We start from the raw sequence: 19,670 nt of genomic DNA, 5'->3' as shown, positions 1-19,670 counted from the left end.
CGAGTACGCATAGCCCATAGCCCTTACCGAGCCGTGATCCCCGCCATTGCAACCAGGATCTGTGACTTGGCCGGGTTATTGGTGGTTCAGGGGAATGGTAGTGTTTTGTGCCCGGACCCGGAGCGCCAGGCAGCAACCGGTCCGGATGGGCAAGAATGAGCATTTTAGGAGTGTTGCGTGGTGATTCTGCAAGCTCAATTTACGTACGTTAAATGCCGAAAGGGGTGAGGCATTCATGAAGGCTTGGCGAGACGATGGTCATGTGACTTCCGCGGGACTTCCGCACAAATCACTTTGTATATTGACCTGCAAAGACGTCTGAAAACGCTAGGTGATTCATACTTGCTGTTACACTATCAACCGAGCTACGCACAAAGTCCAGTTGGGTCACGTACCGCCCTGATGTTGCTCAGATGTGTAGGGGCGAACTTCCCACGCCGACAATGAATCTGTCGAGCTAAACCATATATGGCAGTTGCGAGAACGTTGCCAGGGGATCTTGATGTTGCTAATGTTGCCTAGTAGCGGCTACGAGAGAATACGTCGCCCTACCCATCGTTCCGTCCGGGTCGTGCTATTTACTCTTCACTCCGGTCGAACGACACAACTCTCGATCAGCATCTCGGCCGAGCATTCGGGTTCATGTTCGGCAGCCTTCTTACACAATCTACACTCTACTTGCCACCGGGGAGTGCTGTACCACGAATGATAACTAACTTTGGAGCGTGCCACAACAAGAAGCCGGCACCTTTCTCGAGCACTCCGGGGGACCCCCGGGTGACTTCCGCCGCTCCAGGTGAGGCGTAATGCCGTCCTTAGTCGGCCTCAGTGCATCTTCCGATACAGATACACCCGGCCTACGTGAAGGACGTGCTTGCCGTAACTGTGCACAAGTGAAGGAGAGATGTCTTCCGTTCACTGGCGATACTGATAGCGCAGCGACTGCAACCATTTGCCAGCGATGCCATCGCCTCAAGAAAACATGCAGCACTCCGGCCCCAGTAGCCCGTAAAAGGCCTCGTACATGTACAGCAGTACACGGTGGCCGTCAACCGCCTACTCCGGCCGCGACCCCGAACTCCAGCAATCGCCACACGGCCATAGCAGCCGTTCAGGCTTCAAGCGCTCAGGAGGGAGCCCTGCTTGCAAGCGCGACCCTCGATGACCTCGACGTCGAATTCAAGCAAACTCTCCTGGACGACTTCCGGAGAGACATGGCTGACCAATTCCCCTTCTTGACCTCCCAATTCGAGCTCTCAGATGCAGCCAGCTACAGCAAATCAGCTGACTACGCCACCTGCGCCGAGAAAGCTCCCTTCAGCGTCGCCGTTGCAATCATGGCTGCGCTTCATCGTCACTGCGTTCTTCAAAAGCACGTCGCACGTGAAGTACTAGCTTCACTGGTCAATGCAATGCTGATTCATGGTCGCAAGTCGATGGACATGTTGTTCGCCATTAACATACTGGAAGCCTGGTATCCTTTTCACTTGATTGCGAATCCACAGATGATGAATCTTCTACATCTCGGCCGAGCTCTCATAGTAGATCTTGGCCTGGCACAGCCACCACATCCAAACGGAGTTCCTCCACGTCTCTGGGCCGATATCAACCACCTGATCTTCGGGAGGAACTCCGGGCCACACGATCTCGGTGCAGGTTATCGCGCAATGATGGGGCTTTACTACATTGGAAGCTACTACGCCATTACCCTGCGTAGATCAGAGTTTCCGCACTGGAGCGAGATCATGGAAACAAGCTGTCAATACGTTGAGGAGCACGCCAACGGCCCCTTGGATGTGCAAGCAGTACATTCTATACGCCTGCTACAGCTAGCAGAGCGTTACCTGAACCCCAAAGGCGTGCAACCATCTCAGACCATGACCGTCAGAGCTTATGTGGCCTGCTTCCGAGCCGATATCCAGAAGTTTCGCAGCGCGCTCCCACCACAGCTTGTCACCCACCACCAATTCCAGCTGGACATTCAGTCCCTCGAAATAGCTTTGTACGACCGCATATTCACCAGCGACTGCCCCCACCATGCCGAGAAGATTGAGGCACTTCATGCTTTACTGGCACTGGTAAGCAACTACATTGACGCCTATCTAGCCATCGCCCTGGAAAGCTTTCCCCTAATGACCTCGACATGCAAAGGGCAAATCTCTCAAGTTCTGGAAGTGCTGTCCAAGTTGTCAGCACTCACTGGTCTAGATGGCTGGGATGTCAACTACGTCCGCACCCATCTGAACTTCGGTCATGTGTGCGACCGACTGATAGATAAGTTTGAAGAGGTCTTCCTAAACGAAAGAGCGCGCTTCCCAGACATGGAGGCATCGCAGTTTGCCATATATCCTATCAAGGTGAGGCAGCGAAAGAAGTTCTTCGAAGAGATGATGGCGAAGGAGGTGCAACAAGCGTTGAATCAAACAGCATATCCCACCGCGCAACAGATGGACCCGCTTGGCATGACTCTGCCGGAAGGGTTTGACGAGTACCTGCAGTGGTCGTTCCCGACCGAGGCCTTCTCTTGGCCTTGAGGTATGCCTCGGAGCGCCGACTTGCTCGATACTCTACATCCGCTGTCATCTGGTGTGTAGTCTCCACTTCACAAACGGGCCATCGAGCCCAATAGCGCACTCAGAGAATGCACGGAGACTCCAAATGTTTCACCTGGGCACCTTGACTTATGATCGAGGCTTCCACATTGCAGGGAAACGGTCCAGGGTATTTGACAGCCCCTGAACAACCCCAGTTTGGACCGACTGTCATCCCTTACATCTGTCTTGGCGTTACAAGGACCTGCTCCTCTTGAGCGCACGTCATATCAACCTCACTGTGACACGTCCAGAGCACCTAGTCATATGGCTCAACAGTTCAACGGCTTGGAAGTTGTCAGTCATTTCTAGACAAACAAGTCCGGAAGACATTCTCCCATTCATCCCTTTACAAAGGAAATCCCACGTCATGCTCCAGCACATTCGCACACATCTGCAAGAAGATCGGCCGCACCACCTCCCGATGCAGGGGAATCAGCGTGAACATCAGACTCGCCACCAACGTCAAGAGCGTCTGGTACTCCACCTTCCCCTCGTATTTCACCTGGACAAATTGCCAGAACACTTCCTGCAGTCCACGCAGACACAGCCTGTCTTCCGCCTTGACCATGAATCCTAGACCCCAGCCGTTCCCAGCGCTCGCTTTCCGAAGGGTCTCGGGGTCCGCCAGCACCACATGATCGTATCCCTGCAGACTCTGCAGCACCTTCGCGAGGTCATAGCAGATGTCGCCTTCGGTGGTGAGCGTGTCGCCCTGCTGGCTGCGCACATCGTAAAAGGAGACCTTACGCGCGCTCTCGTTCAATACGACGTTTGAGAAGACTGGATCACCGTGGATGAGTGCCGCTGGCAGCGCCTCTTTGTTGGTCTCATACGTTTCCAGACGCGAGAGCAGCGTGTTGTACAGCCGTGAGGTCAGTTCATCACCCAATGCGCGATAGCAGGTTACGTGTTGTGTGTAGCGCGACTTCATCTTGGCCGCATAGTTGGCGTAAATGTTGACGACACCCGAAGAGCTGGCAGCGAACATATCTGCGATCTCCGGATCGACGTTGCTGGCGGTGCTGTGTTGCGTGGGTGTGCTGTGGACTCGATACAGCGCCTCCAACATCAGCCGGAGTCGGCCGCGGGTGAGAGATCGCGCGGTCACGAGGTGCGAGTACGACACGCCCTGCAGCTTCTCCATTGTGAAGCTGTATGTCGACGTCTCCTCGAAGAAGCTCGCCGAATATAGCTTCGGGAAGAGGTCGCTCAGCCCGGCCGGAATGTGGCTGTAGAAGAACATTTCGGCAAGCAGCTTGGGCGACTTGGAGCTCTTCATGACGCGCTCGCCCAGGATCTGCACGTGGTTGAAGTCGCGCGATGGCACGATGCCGGCCTTTTTCGCGTGCTTCAACTCGGCAAGTTTATTGGTCTCACCGTTGGCGGCGTCCACTCCAAGCCAGCCGATCTCCTTGCGCGTGTCCAGGTTGGCATTGACGGCAAGGTCATCAACGTAAACGTGAGCATACGGTTTGCCAAAGACCACTTCGTGGTAGGGGATCTCATACTTGGCAAGCTGCGCCAAAGTAACAGGCCCAATGTCGGCAATGACAGCACCGACGTTACCGTTGTGCGTGCGCATGCGCCGTGCGGTCTGGATGATGACATAGTGACCCGCCTTGTGCAGGGAGCGTACCAGCTCGATGTTGTCCCAGAGGGGTGGGCAGGTACTGTAGTCGCCAGAAACCTCGGGCATGCCTACGAGAGTCATGTCGAGATCGAAACAGAAGCGCTGGAGCTTGGGTTTGACGTTGCTGTCATTCTGGGAGATCTTGACCAGGAAGTCGTCGAGCTGGCGAGGGGTGCCGACACAACTGAATTCGTCGTTGTCAAGGCGGAGGGCAGAGAAGGGGACGCCGCCCGTCTTGATCATCAATTCGATGAGCTGCGAGGTGTAGTATTCTCCAACCTTGTCTGTTGCCCCGTCGAGCTTGGAATCCAGGGAGATGGTCGCCCAATGGTTGAGCGCAGCCGCCGATGGGAACACATACGCGCCAGTATTCGCGTGGGTGGAGATGGCGTTCTTCTCCTGGACATCCGTGATCACATCCTTTTCGTCGACTTGGATGTAGGAGAAGATCGGCTGCGACCCGAGATCCTCGAAGCAGAAACAGCCCCCGTGCGACTGAGGCAGCTTGCGAACTTGAGAAAGGATGTCGTTGAAGTAGATCGTGTCGCAGTCGAGAGATACGGTCCGACGGCGCCGGTGACTGGCAGACATTGTCTGCGTGACGATAAACAGCGTCTCTGTGGCGCCCCTGGTCAGGTAATTGAGCTTCAGAAGTCGAGCGTCAATCTTTGGGAACCACTTCCGGACCAGGTCTGCGATCTGGAATTCGTTCTCGACCTCTTCGTTGACCGCTAGCCAGAGTGTATCCTGGGATGTCAGGCTCAGTCGCTCAATGAGCCAGCACAGCATGGGTCGCCCGACGATCTTGATGAGGGGTTTAGGGAACCGATAGCCTTCTTTCTGGAATCGAGATCCAATGCCACCCATTGGGATGATCACGTTGAGGCCTTCTGGCGGCCGATTGCCCATCGACATGGACACCGCAGAGTCAGGGGTCGCGGCGCCATTGTGTTGCACGTACGACCGATTTTTCTCTAGCTGTGGGAAATATCCATCGAGACCGAACGGAGTCTGGGTTCTCGATATTGGCGATTCCACTGGAACGATTGTCAGCGGTGAGTTCAGATACTCGGCGTGAGGCATAATGATGGTAGATGGGCAAGCGTTTGCGTGTTTACGAGATCAATAAGTAGGATTGACGACTACTGACCAGTCGACTCCTTCGTGTCAGGTCATCCGATGGTATTTCCCAAAGCGTCGCACAAGCCTATGGGCAAAGTACCCGGAAACCCCTTGCATGAAACTCATGTGACAGCGAACGCTCTCGGTATGCGACGCCGCCAGCAAAACTCAAATTGAACTACCTACAGCAATGGCAGCATCTGGACTCATTAACGTCATGTCACTTATCAGCCAAACACGGGTTCAAATGCACACAGTGGATGGTCTTTTTCCAACCTCAGATACGTGGCGCTGAGGCTGGCTGGGGCTGCTGCAAACCCCTGCATTGATGACTTGCGAACACGAAACCTGACAGGGCGGCGCACTGCACCTCTTCGATTTTTAGGTATGTCAGACATTGCCACAATGTGGTCGAGGCCAGGCAGGGAGCCGGCCCAAGCGTCCGACAATTGGATCGGCCCTACAAGCTCGGGATCAGAACGATACCCCTTCTTTTCGGACTCGCTATGCTTCCTCTTCATTGCTTGCCGCAACAATTATGGCACCATTCAGAGACTCGATGTTACAACTGGTCAGTCCCAGCTTCCTGGCTGCGGCGGCGCTCGTATGTGTTCAAGTCGGTATGGGCGTGCTGTTCAAGGCTGTGCAAAATCATGGACAGTAAGAAGGACCTTGTTGAATAAGTAGGCATTTGGCTAACTAGAGCTGCAGCTATCCCTTCTCAATTTCTTCTTCAGTCGCCATATCAGAGTTCTTCAAGTTCTGGATATCAGCAGTTTTCTTCTACCAATCATGTCGGCAACGAGTTCGCAACCAGGACGACTATATCTCGTTGCACGAGGCCTCTGAACCATTGAAAGAAGGAGCTAGCTCTCAGCGTCAACCTCTGGTGGTCGATGGCAGCTCCAAAGGTCTGCTCGAAGATGGTCAGCACCAAGAAGAAGAGGAGGGTGTCTCACTGGAAGAGCTGGAGCGACCTGCCTGGAATTCCCAGCGGCTAACACTGTCCCTCTTCTTGAAGCATTGTAAAGAAGAGCTCAACCGCCAGACGATCATCGGTTACGGCCACCTGGCTCTCCTCTATGCTACCATCAATAACACCGTCTTCGTCCTGTTCGAACTAGCAGATCCCGGCACCATTTCTCTCATCAAGTCCGGCATCACTCTGATCACGGCACTGGTACTGATGCTCACACTCGGGACGAAGATTGCAAAATTACAATGGATTGCCATAGCGTTGCAAGTCTGCGGACTGATCGTTACACAGTACCACCCTGGTACCGGATCCGTGTACCCCATCTACACCTATGCAATCTTGGGTTTCCAGACATTCTGTTCAGCGGTCGCTGGGGTCTACAATCAGCACTTGCTGAAATCGCAGGACTCGTCGATGCATGCTCAGAACATGGCTCTGTATACTTTTGGCATGTGCATAAACACAGTTGTTCACTTCATCATCTCGACGATAAAGTCCGATGAACCCGGTTTCTTCCACGGCTTCAACCAGATCGGCCCTATTCTGGTGATCGTCAGCAGTGTCCTCAACGGCTTGGTGATCACCGCGGTCTACAAGTACGCCGATGCCCTCATCAAGTGCTTCGCGACAGCCTTCTCAACCGCGATCCTTCTATACATTTCGCCCATCGCTTTCGGGGCCGACTTCTCATTCCTCATATTCCCCGGCACCGCCACCGTCTTCACTGCAACATGGCTGTATATGGACAGCGCTCCACCAAAAGCCGCACCTCCGCCAGCCGACGCCACACAACCTTGTCCCATGGATGAGAAGACTGGTTCTTCTGACTCCAGCCGAGGCGTCTTCTCCGCTCTCGCACCAACCGGCGTCCTCGGCCAACTCGGCCTCATCATCACCACCTGCTTAGCCATCTCCGGAATCGCGGGCCTGCACGCCTGGGACTCCGCTGCGCCCCCATCTACCCCCGTGTCCGATGCCGTCCGATCGGGGCCTATCACCTCCCCGTTTCAAAACACCTTCGCCATGGTTCGCTACAACGCCCTCGAGAGAATGGATCGCTTCCCACTGCTCGAGAAATACCGCCCCTTCTTCCACACCCTGCACTTCAGCATCCCCAAAATCGAGTCACTCCCCGACACTCCCGCCGACCCCACCATCGCCGTCGCCGCCGGCCTCAACCCACCGACCCCCTTCTTTTCGAACCGCACCCACGACGCCTGGATCGACGGCCTCTACCCGTACAACGCCGCCGCGCGCTCCATGCAGCAGATCCTCGACGCATCCCCTCCCCCCTCCTCCTCCTCCCCGCCCAACGCCAGTAACGCCATTGGCACCGACCCCGCCAGCACCACCTCCAACACCAGCGTCGCCACCGCCGACGACAACCCAACCTGGGGCGCCAACATCACAGGCCTCCTCTACTTCCACTTCGACATGTGGCTCAACCCCTTCGAATTCCCCGCCTCCGCCATGGACTACAACCGCACCTGGCTGCCCGACGCCCCCAACCCCCCTTACCGCTGCTACACAGACCCCCGGGAGGGCGAATCCTGGGGCGCCTACCGCGCGCAGCACGTGCCGGAACAGCTGCCCAAAGCCATGGCGGCTCTTGACGCTGCGAACACGAATGACAATGATGATGGTGATGGGAGCGGCAGAGCTAAAGGGGGGAGGAAATACAGCATCAATCCCCACCTCCTCTGCCAGGGCTGGAGCGACATGTTCTACATCCCCCGGCGCTATTTCGCGGACTGGATCTACCTGAGTGCCATCATGGACTCGTACCGCGTGTTCCACGAAGCCGCGATTCCGACGATGCTGAATGTTTTGGATGCCACGTACGGCGTCGAAGGCGGAGGCAGTATCATTCAGCGTGTGGGTGATTGCTGGGGGCATTGTTGTGCGGGTGGCGCGAAAAAGGAGGATATCGAGTGGCGTAGGTGTGGGCACCATTTGGACTATGGGCACGAGGAGGGGTTGGAGGTGGCGGGCTATCAGTATCAGAGGCTGGAGAGGCAGAGGGAGATGTTGGGGGGTGTTGTACAAGGTATTGAAGGTGGGGAGGGAGCGGGGAAGGAGCCGAAGGAGAGGATGAGGAACAAGAGGGATGTGTTTGCGAGTTTGATGGAGCTCAGTTTGTGATATTCTCTTTCTGCTAAGATGTTGGTGTTGGTGGTGTTGTGTCTATCAGATGCACTGTTGGAATTAGAAAGGTGCGCCAGACCTCTTTTGTATGCTTGCTTCTTCAGTCGTTGCAATGTTATGGCATCGCACTGGTTTTTCCCCCTGCATCGAAAGCACACTCTCTGACCTTTCGCTCAATAGGGGCTAGCTGCTGACATCCAAGACCGGCTGTGTAGCTCATTGCTTTGCCGCCTAGCTCGAGTCGCCAGTCCAGGCTTCCTTCCATGAGACAATTTCCCATGTGGAACGTGCTTTGTATACCCATCCAACGTCCGACCAGAATCCCGCCGGAGCAACAACGCCTGGTGTACCGCAAGCGCCGCAAATGGAATCCTGGACGTATTGCTTCTTGCACTTGATGTCGTTGCAGACCTTGGACCGCTTGCCGCATCTGCATGGGCGTATTAGGACTTTCTGCCGCGACTGGCAGTTTCGACAGTACCACGAGGGGCTTGACAAACAGCACATTGCCATCTCAGCGGCAAATTCGGGGATTCGCGCAATCATGTCGTTGATAGTGCTTTGGTCGATTTGTGCGGGAGATGCGTCTTCCTGCGACAGACAAAAATGAAGCAATTTATTTCGAATCATTCGCTCAGTGCCCATTGTGTTATCGTAGACGGCTTGAACGATCTTTTGAGCGTGCAACTGCATGGCCGCTGTGGATCCGCTCGAGAACTCTTCAAGGAGATTCTTGCGAAATGCTGCACCGGCTTGTTCTTGGAGTGGTTTCACGCCAAACTTGAAGGCAGCAGCGTACAGGGCGATGCTCAAGTCGAGAGCCGTCCAGACGTTAGATGCGGCAGAATCAGTCATCGGCTCTGCAACAGATCCAGATTTCTCGGTGTTCGCAGAGTTAGTATTGAGTGTAGCATCACTGGCCTTGCTGGGGTCTATCTTTCTCTTCTTGGTTTGGGGGGCTGCGAGACTGCCGCTGCCTCCTTGGCCGTCCTTGTCAACATGTTCGTTCTCAATAATGGTGTAGAGGTCTTTCACATTCTCGAAGAGTGTTCCGAACTCGTTGGATAGCTTATTGGGGTAGGAGCCGGTGTAGATATGTTGAATGACTCTTGCAGCGATGCAGGGTTCGTCGTCCGGAAGGTCGATGATAGAATTCTGAGCCTCAACAAACCTACCACAGATAGCGGCACAGAAGAAGTCTGATCTCTCAGCAAGCTTAACCTTGTGGCATTTCCAGGTATGGCTGTGGCATGTGACCGTGACATCTGCGAACTGCTGGGAGTGGAGGAAGCTGGGTCAGTAGTCAGTAACGTATTGGTCAACGGAAAGTGGTTGAACGTATATCGTACCGCAAGGAGCGCTCCGAATTAGTGGCTTCCACCATCTCTCGACCAGAGGTAACATCCATTCTGTCTCTTCGCGATGTGAGGCTGCTGAAGCAACACAAGCTGAAAGTCGTGGCGAGATGAGCTCGGTGAAGGTGATCGGGTTCAGCACTTTCGGAAAGTGCCAAGCTCAAATGCAGAGAATCAGATGAAAAGGAATATCAACGAGAGGTAAGCGCATCAAACGATGGCAAGGAGCAGAAAAACAGGTGCCCTCGAGTGCAAACGTGTAGAAGGGGGTGGGACTCGTCGAGGAGGAAAAAGAAGAGGTAGAATCGCGTCCAATCTCTGAAAATGTGAAGTTGCTGCCAACGATACGGCATTTGCTACACTGCAAATGAGTTGAGCAAGTGTGCTGGATGCAACTAGATAGAAAAGTTTGACGCGTGAGAAGATTGTTGATTGCAAGTCAGTGGTGGGGATGGAAGTCACTACCTAGCACCTGCCGTGAAACACCTTACCTACCCAAAGCCGCAACGAGGCTAGGGCAACACCGGACGCAGGTGAGTGAAGAGTGAGCAGTGAAGTTCGCAATCTAGTATGAGCAGAGACAGTTGCATGGAGAAACTTGTTCAGACAGCCATAGCTATTTATATAAGAATGTCCAGTCGCTCCAGTATCTAAGCTTCCGCCTTGGAGACACCACAGCGTTGATCCTCTATCAATCCCTAGTCTCCTAGGAGTGTAATGAGACTAGATCAGACTAGTATGCGTCGCTCGCCCCTATCTGCGAGACCCATGTCGTAATATGCTTGTCCGTCATACTTCGAGGCAGTCTAAAGCCATGATGCACCGCATAGTACCTCTGTTCCAGTACCCATTTTGTGACATGTATGACTTTGCTTACTGCGGCCTCAACGCCATGGGCTTTCAATAGAGAGCTCAAGACCCGATGTGATATCCATTATATCTGAAGCAGGGGGGGAGGAGACCGGGTGTGGTCGAAATCGTACACCAAACCGCGTGCTGAAGACCGAGTGCCGAAGCGGTGCAGGATTGCGTCAGGTCCCAGTAGTAGAATCATTAGAAAGATGTAATCGACTGCGCAAAATATCAGAAGCTCTTCCTCATCTGAGTGGACATATCTCCATGTCACGATCTGCCCGGGGGCAAAGCCGGGGCCGCCGCAGCCACAATAGCCTTGTCTGCCTTATCTCACCATGCCCGATTAGGCAACAAGGCAACCGAGTGACCGTCTTCCAGCGCCAAAGTTCAAGCTCTGCTGCGCAATAGACGCCGCATCTGCACTGGAGAGTATTCCAAAATGGTACCCGTGGGCAAAGAGTCGCAGTTTCTGCGGATTGACGATTAGTATAATTTCGATCAGGAATATGCGGACTTAGCTCGTCTCGTTTTATGTGCCGATCTCTTCGCATAGAAGAGAACTACGAGATGTACAGAGCCACAAGAGAGCATAAACGCTCTATACAGTTGTTCAAGAGGGAAAATAGCATCTATGTGCAGCGAGAAGGACTGTATTAAGTTGTCCAAACATAGGGTGTTCCACAAAATCTCATACATGAGTGAGCTACTTACTGCAAATACCTCAGCCATTAGCAACCCATACACCAACTTTTCATCCAGAGACCGCGCAAATGGCGGAGAGCTACATCCTCCCTAAATCCCTCAAGCCCATGACGCAGCCATCCTCGTAACCTCCCCATCCGCCACGCCATTCATCTGCATCTCCTCCTCCCCATCGTAAAGCAGCGTCAACGTGGTCGGAATCGGACTCTCATTCGAGTTCGCATCCAGATACACGCGCATATTGACACCCGCCACATGGTGATTCAACGTACTGAAATTCCCCTGCCTCCCTGGCGCCCTCCGCAGGTTCTTGAGCCGGAACACCTCCTTGAGCGTCGACACCAGGCTGGGCGCCACCAGCCGGGCGCCGAAGCAGAAGTGCAGGCCGTGGCCCAGCAGCGTGTACGACGAGATGGGGCGGTGCGGATCGATAAGTTCCGGGTTCGGGTAGGCGACGGGATCCATGGCGGCGCGCGACGTGGCGATCAGCACCGTCTGGTTGGCCTTGATGCGGATGGGCCCGCGCTGGCCGTCTTTGACGGTGATGTCCTGCGCGGCGACGCGGGGGAGCCCGGGGACGACGCCGGCGTGGCGCATGCCTTCGTAGACGAAGCCGAGGAGTTCCTTGTCGCCGGCGGCGTCGTCGCGATGGGCCAGCTCGACGATGCGAGCTTTGTATTTCTCGTAGCCCGGGCTGAGGTACAGGTCGATGAGCAGGGAGGCTTGTTGCGTGAGGTTGCCGGCTACGGGGGCGCCCATGCCGATGCAGTCGCCCACGAGGTCGCCCGCGGGGAGGCCCGACTTGGCGAGTTCCTTGTATAGGCGGTCGGCGTCGGGCTTGACTTCGTAGGCGGTGCCTTTCTCCACGATGTCGGCGAAGACTTCTTTGTAGCCGCCCTGTTGGGTGGAGAGGTGGCCGTGGAGAACGCCGCGTAGGAGAGGCGCGACCTTCATGCTGCCTTCGCGGAGCTTCCATTCGTTCTGAGGCAGGATGTTGAAGCTCTGATACATGAAAAGGACGAGGTAGATGTCGAAGAGCTCGGCGCGGGTGATGAGACCGCGAGGGTTTTCCTCGGACTTCAATGGAACAGCGAATCGCTCGGCAAGCCAGAGTATGGGGGTGACGTTGGTGACATCGCGCACAATGTCGATCGAGCGCCGGCCATCAGGGTATGATAAAGAGTTCTTCTCGATCAGCTTTTGCACATTGTTGCGGAAGAATTGGGCAACATTGGCTTCGAACCCTTTCTCGAAGAAGACATGATGCAGGAGCTTGGAGCGTTCATCGTGGCGACGTTGCTGGTCCCAGCCGATCATGAAGTCGTGGCCATCAGTGCAGTTCTTGATGGCAGCTTGATACATGACACGGAAATTGTCGCGGTCCTCGAAGATCCTCTTGACCCCATCCTGGGTATGGATGCCAACGATCTTGGTGGTATTCTGTTGGGGTCGGTGGAGATCATACTGTTGGATTACACCGTTGCCTTCCAGAATGCCTCGCACGGCTTTCGGGGTGTAGAATGGGAGAAGAGCGTAGGTGGATGTGCCAGTATACTCGCCAGGAAGTCCTTGGAAGAGCAGGGTCGGAAGCACACCGCCATAAGCACCACCTGCAGTACTGGAGCGGAGCTTTGACACACCCCAGTTTGTGAGGGTACTGCTGTTGAAGTCGTAGGTAAGGAAACGATCGCCCCGAACAAGTGATACTGCGTCGTCCAAAATACCACGGCCAGTAGTCTGACCGGGACACACACCACTACCAGGCATAGGAGGCTTGGTGCACTCTGCCTGTAGGCCTGGATAGAGCTCCATGTTGTCGATGTGGCCATACAACAACTCGGCGGTGCGAGCAGTTTCTGCATCCTCACACCATTGAAGGAAGTTCTCATAAGGCTTCAAGTTCAGGTATTTGCGGAACCTGCGACTTCGTTAGTTCGAGCACAAAGCCACAATTTGACTACTTACTCGTTCAAGGTGCAGACATTGAACACGCCGCGGGCTTGCAGCTGTCCCAAGATATCTACGACTTTCAGACTTGCGGGTGTGCCATGGGCACCAAAGGCGTGGGCGGGTTCTTCGACACAGTCTTTCAGGATCTTACCGAGGTCAGCATCGCTGAACCTTCCATCAGGTCCTCGCTTCAGGCCGTCGAAGGTCCACTCCTTTGGTGGTGTCGACATAAGTCGGTGACCTTCTTGTTTCACAACCTGGGCGAAGAGCTCGGGTGTCATGTCATCAATTGATTTCAGATCAGGAAGATTTGATCGGAGCATGTCCTCCATCCAGTCTCCGTCAGCCGCACTGAGAGCAGCATGCCAGTGGTAAAGAACGGCAAATTCGACGGAGACGACGTTGCCAGCGCCACGTTCAACACGGTCGCCGCGTAATTTGATTTCGCCGCCGAGATCAAGAGACCATTCCGAGTTGGCTCGTGGGGTGTTCAAGATGGCTGCAACATAGTCCTTGAGGACGACCGAGGCAAAGAAGCCAACGTTGATGTTTCGAGCAATTTGAAAGATATCTTCATCTTGCCTGAAGAACAGCTATTAGCGAAAGTGTCGCAACTCACGAGACAACTTACCATTTCTTTTGCTCCTCTGTCAAGTCCTCCCAGTCGCCATACTTGCTCTGCTCGTTGACAGACCACAGCGAATATGCAATCTCGTTGTGATTACGTGAGAACATCAGCAGAACCGCAATGACCCCGGGCGGCATCAGCATAATGCGTTCTGATGCAACCGAGTCCGGATAGATCATGCCATTCTCATATGTTCGGACTCTCTTCTGCTCCTCGCCTGTATTGCCGTATAGAGTGCTGAGGTCGACGTAGCTGGATGTTTCGTTGATCCATTGCTTCTTTCGGTTGGTTTGGAAGCACTCATGGATGACAATAGTGGCGAAGGAAAAGAACAGTCGGTTTAGTCCGGATGGATGCGGTCTAAAAGCGCCGGTACGTTTCAGAAGCTTTTCGAAGACCAGCTCTGGGTCCGGAAGATTAGGGCCCGTAGCCTTGCCTGGTGCAACGCTCCGACAGTATGGGGTGCCGGCTTTGCCCATCTCAGGATCCCAGTGGTTGTTGCCTCCACCGTCATGCCGTCTATAGCGGTTCTCGGGTCCCGCCAGTGCAGGAGGTGGACTAGTATCACACATATCAGCAACCGTTCCAGGCCATGGTTTCGGAATCCGCTCAGGCTTTCGTAGGAGTGGATTACTTACTGAGGGAGGTCGTGCCATAGCATCTTGATGAAGCCACCGGAAACGCGAGCACTGAGCCCGCTATTCGGAGGTAGGCCTTGAAGCATGGATACACCCTTCTCGAGTAGCCATTTTTTGTCGTCAAGCGGCTCTCCGGCAGCGAGGGTGTTGAACGCTTGATACAATGTCCTTCTGTTGGTTCTGCCCAAATGCAGCAGGTCGTATAGAATAGATGTCTTCTCATCCGACGCCCCTCCCGCAGCATGCTCATCCGTCTTGCCGTCCGGCGCCGTGGGAGCAGCTCGGCGGGCCATTTCCAGAACTTTGCCCAGCGGACCTGGCATCTTGAAAGTGAAGGCTAGAGCTGTCGCTATGACAATGATAGCTGTGAATAGTAATGAAACCATCTTGGCGACTGATCTGTCTTCAAGGGATAGATCGAGGAGTAGGGTTGGGAAGATGTGCGTGGGAGAGGAAATGCTATATGCCCGGACTGCAGTGCACCAAACCCCAGCGATTCTTTTCAATCACGCCGTGACGGTTTGCTTGTGCTGACCAGCCATCTTGCCAGCTCGTCCTGCAGCGTACTGGAGCCTCTCGCGTCATTGTGTGAGATCGTCACCCTCGGAGTGATAGGCTGACAGCTGTACGTGGCACGACCACAAAGGGCGGAGAAGCGAGGAGTCGTGCAACGCCCGAGATTCGTTATCGACCAGAACCTAAGCTGCACGGCAGACAAACAGAGTCGACGGTGTCGGTGGGGACCACACCAAACCAGCAAGGTGGCTGCAAGGTTTGACCTAAAACCGGAGGCGACCGTCGCCAATCGACCCGAATCGAGATTTGGTCGTGTTGACAAGGGCATCCTTGTCGCCCAATTGCCGAGCAGCTAGTTGGGATTTTCATCATCTTCTTCACCACAGGTCCATCTGATGTCTGACGGGGCCCGCACATCTCTGGTAGCTCCGTACGGTGCCACATTTCTCATTGACCGCTCGTCCACATCCGATCTGCATCTCACCAATGGCACGACGTGACGTACGCAGGCCCTCACAAGCTCCGGCGAGCTGCAGCTCTGATCACAGACAGGGCAATCATCCGTCGACCCCCGCTCCAGCCCCTTGCCTGCTAAGAGCCTCTGAGCATGCACGTCCCATGTGCAAATCGTTCTTCATCCGGTCAAGATGGTCACTGCTCGGGCCTCTTTACGCACCATCCCAGCCCGAAACCTCCGATGATGAATCTTCGCCTCTTGTCCTGAGACCTAGTTCCACCCATGGGACTCTCAAAATTCTGTTGCTTCCTCTGCAGACCTTCTACCGAGAAAGAGACACCTGCACGCAAGATGGATGTCTCTGAACACCGTACTTGGTCCCGAGCCAGATATCCATTGCAGGGCTCAACTAAAGGCTCCAGCCCAGCACCAAGTCGACCACCAGGCCCGAGTCTCAAGGATGCTCAAGCTACTCAGCCCTCAACGACCGGGACAACTACAGAGAATTCAATGAAGCGATATTCAATCGCATCGCACTCAGAGAATGCACCCAGCTGGCCACCGCCGCCACAGTCTGCGGAGGCTGCCCCATCTCCAACGGAATCTTCCGTCACCAAGCTTAAGCTCAACCCTCTGTCATCTTCTGCAGGACCAGAGGAGGGGCATGCAGAAGCATCTACCTATGTACCGGAACCTGAGCGAACTGGAACGACAACACGATCTTTGAGGAGAACCCAAGGCAGTCAACGACTCCACGAAGAGGCTTCTGAATCTTCTGAACGGGCTCCCTCCTCCATAGGCGCACCAAGCCCTCCGCTGGGCGAGCCTGAAGCCTCGACCCCGGTCCATGGTGAATCATCAGAAGCACCAGTGGTAGCTGCTCCGCCACCCAGCAGCTGGAAGCGCGGCGCATACCCTTTGCAGCAATCTGCAGCTGACTCTGCTGCACTGTATCTGTCAACCAACCATGCTACAGCATTACCCACAGGGTCCTACTCGAGCACCGGTGCTGCTGATGGGGCTTCCTTCTCTCAAGATGCTCCCTCCGGCATGGAGAGGTGCCCGGCGCGGTCCACGACGATCCACTCGAATGGTTCGACCACTTCGCCGATTCTGTCGGACGCCGAGACCGCTGTCCCAGGACATTCACCAATACATGCAACTTTTGAGGAGGTAAACAACCCTCTACGTCGTCGGATGTATCCTTTGCAGAATCCGGCGAGCAGCCGAGTTCAGAGGAGCTCTCCGTCCCCGCCGTCCTCGGTTGAGGGAGAGGCAGCATCCGATCGGGGCCAGGACTCCGCTCCAAATCGTACACAAGAGCCAAATGTGGCAAAGATGAAGCTGCACCGACGCCACATCTACCCTCTGCAGATGCCAGCCAGTATCTCGAATCTACGAGCGTCACCTTCGCCGCCATCATCACCTGACCGAGAGGCCATACCTGATGAGAAGACTTCCCCAATTGAGCATCACAAACGCGATTCTCCTGTAGGAAGTGTCAAGACCTTGCGGCGTACCATGTATCCACTGCAATCGCCAGCCAGTATTGTGGACCTGAAGAATCCTGCCACACCGCAATCGAAAATTCCGAACGATGATGCTGTAGATCCCAATAGTGGCATCTCCACCACATTGTCGGGGCAGAGTCAAATCCTGCACAGTAGCAAGGCACTTCGCCGTCATGTATATCCCTTGCAGTCACCGGCCAGCATGGCTGACTTGAACCGTCCTCTAACACCGCAGTCGTTGGAAACAAAGAACGATTCAAGGCGTGGGCAGAGCGAGTCTACAGACAACATCGAATCTCGGCCTATAGCCATCGAGCGTGGCGCCGCCCGTCGTCAGGGCTATCCTCTTCAATCACCGGCAAGCACTGCGAACCTAAAGCGACCAGCAATTGAGCTGCCCTCGGTGACAGAGACCAACTTCGCGAAGACCGATAAGCAGCGTCCTGTGAATACGCCCGAAGACCAGACCGCAGATGGTCCCCAGTCACACCGCCGCCACGGCTATCCTCTCCAGTCAAAGGCCAGCGTTCCCGCGCTACACGTCTCACCGGCGTCACCATCGGAGGATAACCTGGACCCGCAAGGCCCAGCGCAGGTGCTAAGTGAGCAATCGAGAAATGAGGATCTAGCTCGCAAGGCTGTCGGGCTGTGGCGCCGACAGGTCTACCCGCTACAGTCACCTGAGAACGGGCCGCCGTTCCAGAGAGCACCAACCCCACAGCCGCCCGAAGAGGAGTCCAAGAAGGAGACCAACACCGGTCCCATCCACCTGCCAAAGAATATTCGTGCTGTCAAAGACAGCTCGTCCTCCGAGCACAATTCCGGCCGCACCATCATTGTCTGTTTGGACGGCACTGGCGACAAGTTTGACAATGACAACAGCAACATCGTCCATCTCATCAGCGCTCTTAAGAAAGACGACCCGCGTCAAGTGTCGTACTATCAGGCAGGAATTGGCACTTACAACAAGGGCGGCCTGAACACCGGCTTCTCAGCCGCACTCGACATGGCCGTAGGGTCAGAGCTGGGCCTTCATGTCCGAGACGCATACCACTTCTTAATGCATAGCTACAAAGAAGGTGACCGGATCTGCATCTTTGGCTTCTCTCGAGGCGCGTACACCGCTCGCTGCTTGGCCGGCATGGTTCACAAGGTCGGGCTGCTCCCACCTCGCAACATCCAGCAAATCCCATTTGCGTATGAGTTCTACGCGGACGATACCCGAGAGGGCTGGCGGCAAAGCCGGCTCTTTAAAGCCGCTTTCTGTATCGACATCAATGTATACTATCTGGGATGTTTCGACAGCGTTGCCAGTGTGGGCTTCATCCCTCGACGATTGCCATTGAGCACCACTCCGACCAACAAAGCACGGTACTTCCGGCACGCCATGGCTCTCGATGAACGGCGCGCCAAGTTTAAGGTCTGCCGTTATGAAACCAGAGACCTGGACGACATTCTGGAGCCTGACTCGCCGCAGAATCAGCCTCCGACCTCCCAGGACGAGAACAGCGTGTCACCACGGTGGGCAATCGACAAGAAATACGGCGCCGACTACCACCCCAACGTCACGGACGAAGAGTACGAAATCCTCCGCGAGCAAGAAGCCCCCTTCGAGACGGACGTCTACGAAGTCTGGTTCGCCGGCTGCCACTCAGACGTGGGCGGCGGCGCCGTCGCCAACGACGAGCGACACAAACTCGCTCAGATCCCGCTCCGCTGGATGATCCGGCAGTGCTTCGAATGCGACACGGGCATCATCTTCAAGACCAAGAAACTCGCCGAATTCGGCCTCGACATCCACACGCTCTGGCCGCGCTACTCGCGCCTCCCCACGCCAGACCACGGACCCCCACCCTCCTTCCTCGAGAAGTACGAATCAAACTTACCGCCCAAGGCGATCCGCCGCGGCAAACTCGTGCCCATCGACCGCTACGACGCACAGGGCGAGCGCCTGTACCACCTCAAGAGCCAGACCGACGAGGACTGGACGCCCGAGCAGACCGAAGACTTCTACGACGCCATGCAGGACCTGAACGACCAGCTGGAGAAGAGCCCGCGCTGGTGGATCCTCGAGGCCTGGCCCGTCGAGTACAAAGTCCCCGTCGCGCCGGGCAAGGTCGTCAAAGTCACGGGCATGAATCTGGGGCGCTATCGGGGCGTGGACGACTATGAGCCGAATTTGCATTGGACGGCGGCGCATCGCGAGAGGCATCGGAGTTATAAGATCAATGCGAGGACGGCGCCGAGGACGAGGTGGAAGATCGTGGCGTGAGTGTTGTGTCGCTCGCGGGGGGCGTGGGTGGGGGCTGGTTTTGGGATGGCTTGTAGAGGGAGAGACTCTATACCGTATGTGCACTACCGACCACTACGTACCGAAATCACGACTGCTTTCGTATCTACAATTTGCCCAGAATTCTGCTCTATAAGAGGGACGGACTGAAAAGGCGACGACCCTTGAGTTTCGATATGGTTCACACCCCTGTGCAAGCACTCGCAAGTGAACAAAAGTCGCCCGCCACTAGGCGCGGAAGATGCCGAAACCGAAGCCCGTGCCGTCCCTGGCTCAAGCGGACCAGCTCCACCCGGCGCTG

At 55.3% G+C, this 19,670-nt stretch overlaps 6 protein-coding genes across 6 annotated transcripts; 3 read left to right on the top strand and 3 right to left on the bottom strand.

The window, feature by feature from the left end:
- Positions 1–806: 806 nt before the first annotated feature.
- On the top strand, positions 807–2,534 carry HMPREF1541_03413 (uncharacterized protein; the record flags this gene model as incomplete). The annotated part of the gene is made up of 1 exon (XM_008717764.1): positions 807–2,534. The coding sequence occupies one exon, from the start codon at positions 807–809 to the stop codon at positions 2,532–2,534; it is 1,728 nt and encodes a 575-aa protein (XP_008715986.1).
- Positions 2,535–2,940: 406 nt separating this feature from the next.
- Positions 2,941–5,307, bottom strand: HMPREF1541_03412 (uncharacterized protein; the record flags this gene model as incomplete). The annotated part of the gene is made up of 1 exon (XM_008717763.1): positions 2,941–5,307. One exon carries the CDS (start codon positions 5,305–5,307, stop codon positions 2,941–2,943), a length of 2,367 nt encoding a protein of 788 aa, XP_008715985.1.
- A 577-nt stretch (positions 5,308–5,884) lies between these two features.
- Positions 5,885–8,464, top strand: HMPREF1541_03411 (uncharacterized protein; the record flags this gene model as incomplete). Its single annotated transcript, XM_008717762.1, has 2 exons — positions 5,885–6,006; positions 6,058–8,464. 2 exons carry the CDS (start codon positions 5,885–5,887, stop codon positions 8,462–8,464), a joined length of 2,529 nt encoding a protein of 842 aa, XP_008715984.1.
- Positions 8,465–8,698: 234 nt separating this feature from the next.
- Positions 8,699–9,875, bottom strand: HMPREF1541_03410 (uncharacterized protein; the record flags this gene model as incomplete). The annotated part of the gene is made up of 2 exons (XM_008717761.1): positions 8,699–9,758; positions 9,817–9,875. The coding sequence occupies 2 exons, from the start codon at positions 9,873–9,875 to the stop codon at positions 8,699–8,701; spliced, it is 1,119 nt and encodes a 372-aa protein (XP_008715983.1).
- Positions 9,876–11,478: 1,603 nt separating this feature from the next.
- HMPREF1541_03409 (uncharacterized protein) lies at positions 11,479–14,918 on the bottom strand (the record flags this gene model as incomplete). The annotated part of the gene is made up of 4 exons (XM_008717760.1): positions 11,479–13,297; positions 13,345–13,911; positions 13,961–14,515; positions 14,596–14,918. 4 exons carry the CDS (start codon positions 14,916–14,918, stop codon positions 11,479–11,481), a joined length of 3,264 nt encoding a protein of 1,087 aa, XP_008715982.1.
- A 1,988-nt stretch (positions 14,919–16,906) lies between these two features.
- Positions 16,907–19,351, top strand: HMPREF1541_03408 (uncharacterized protein; the record flags this gene model as incomplete). Its single annotated transcript, XM_008717759.1, has 1 exon — positions 16,907–19,351. The coding sequence occupies one exon, from the start codon at positions 16,907–16,909 to the stop codon at positions 19,349–19,351; it is 2,445 nt and encodes an 814-aa protein (XP_008715981.1).
- Positions 19,352–19,670: the final 319 nt, after the last annotated feature.

The sequence above is a fragment of the Cyphellophora europaea genome (assembly GCF_000365145.1).
Source record: "Cyphellophora europaea CBS 101466 unplaced genomic scaffold supercont1.3, whole genome shotgun sequence".
Lineage (NCBI taxonomy): Eukaryota > Fungi > Ascomycota > Eurotiomycetes > Chaetothyriales > Cyphellophoraceae > Cyphellophora > Cyphellophora europaea.
The sequence above is the reverse complement of the archived record's forward strand: the minus strand, read 5'-3'. Positions and strand labels throughout refer to the sequence as shown.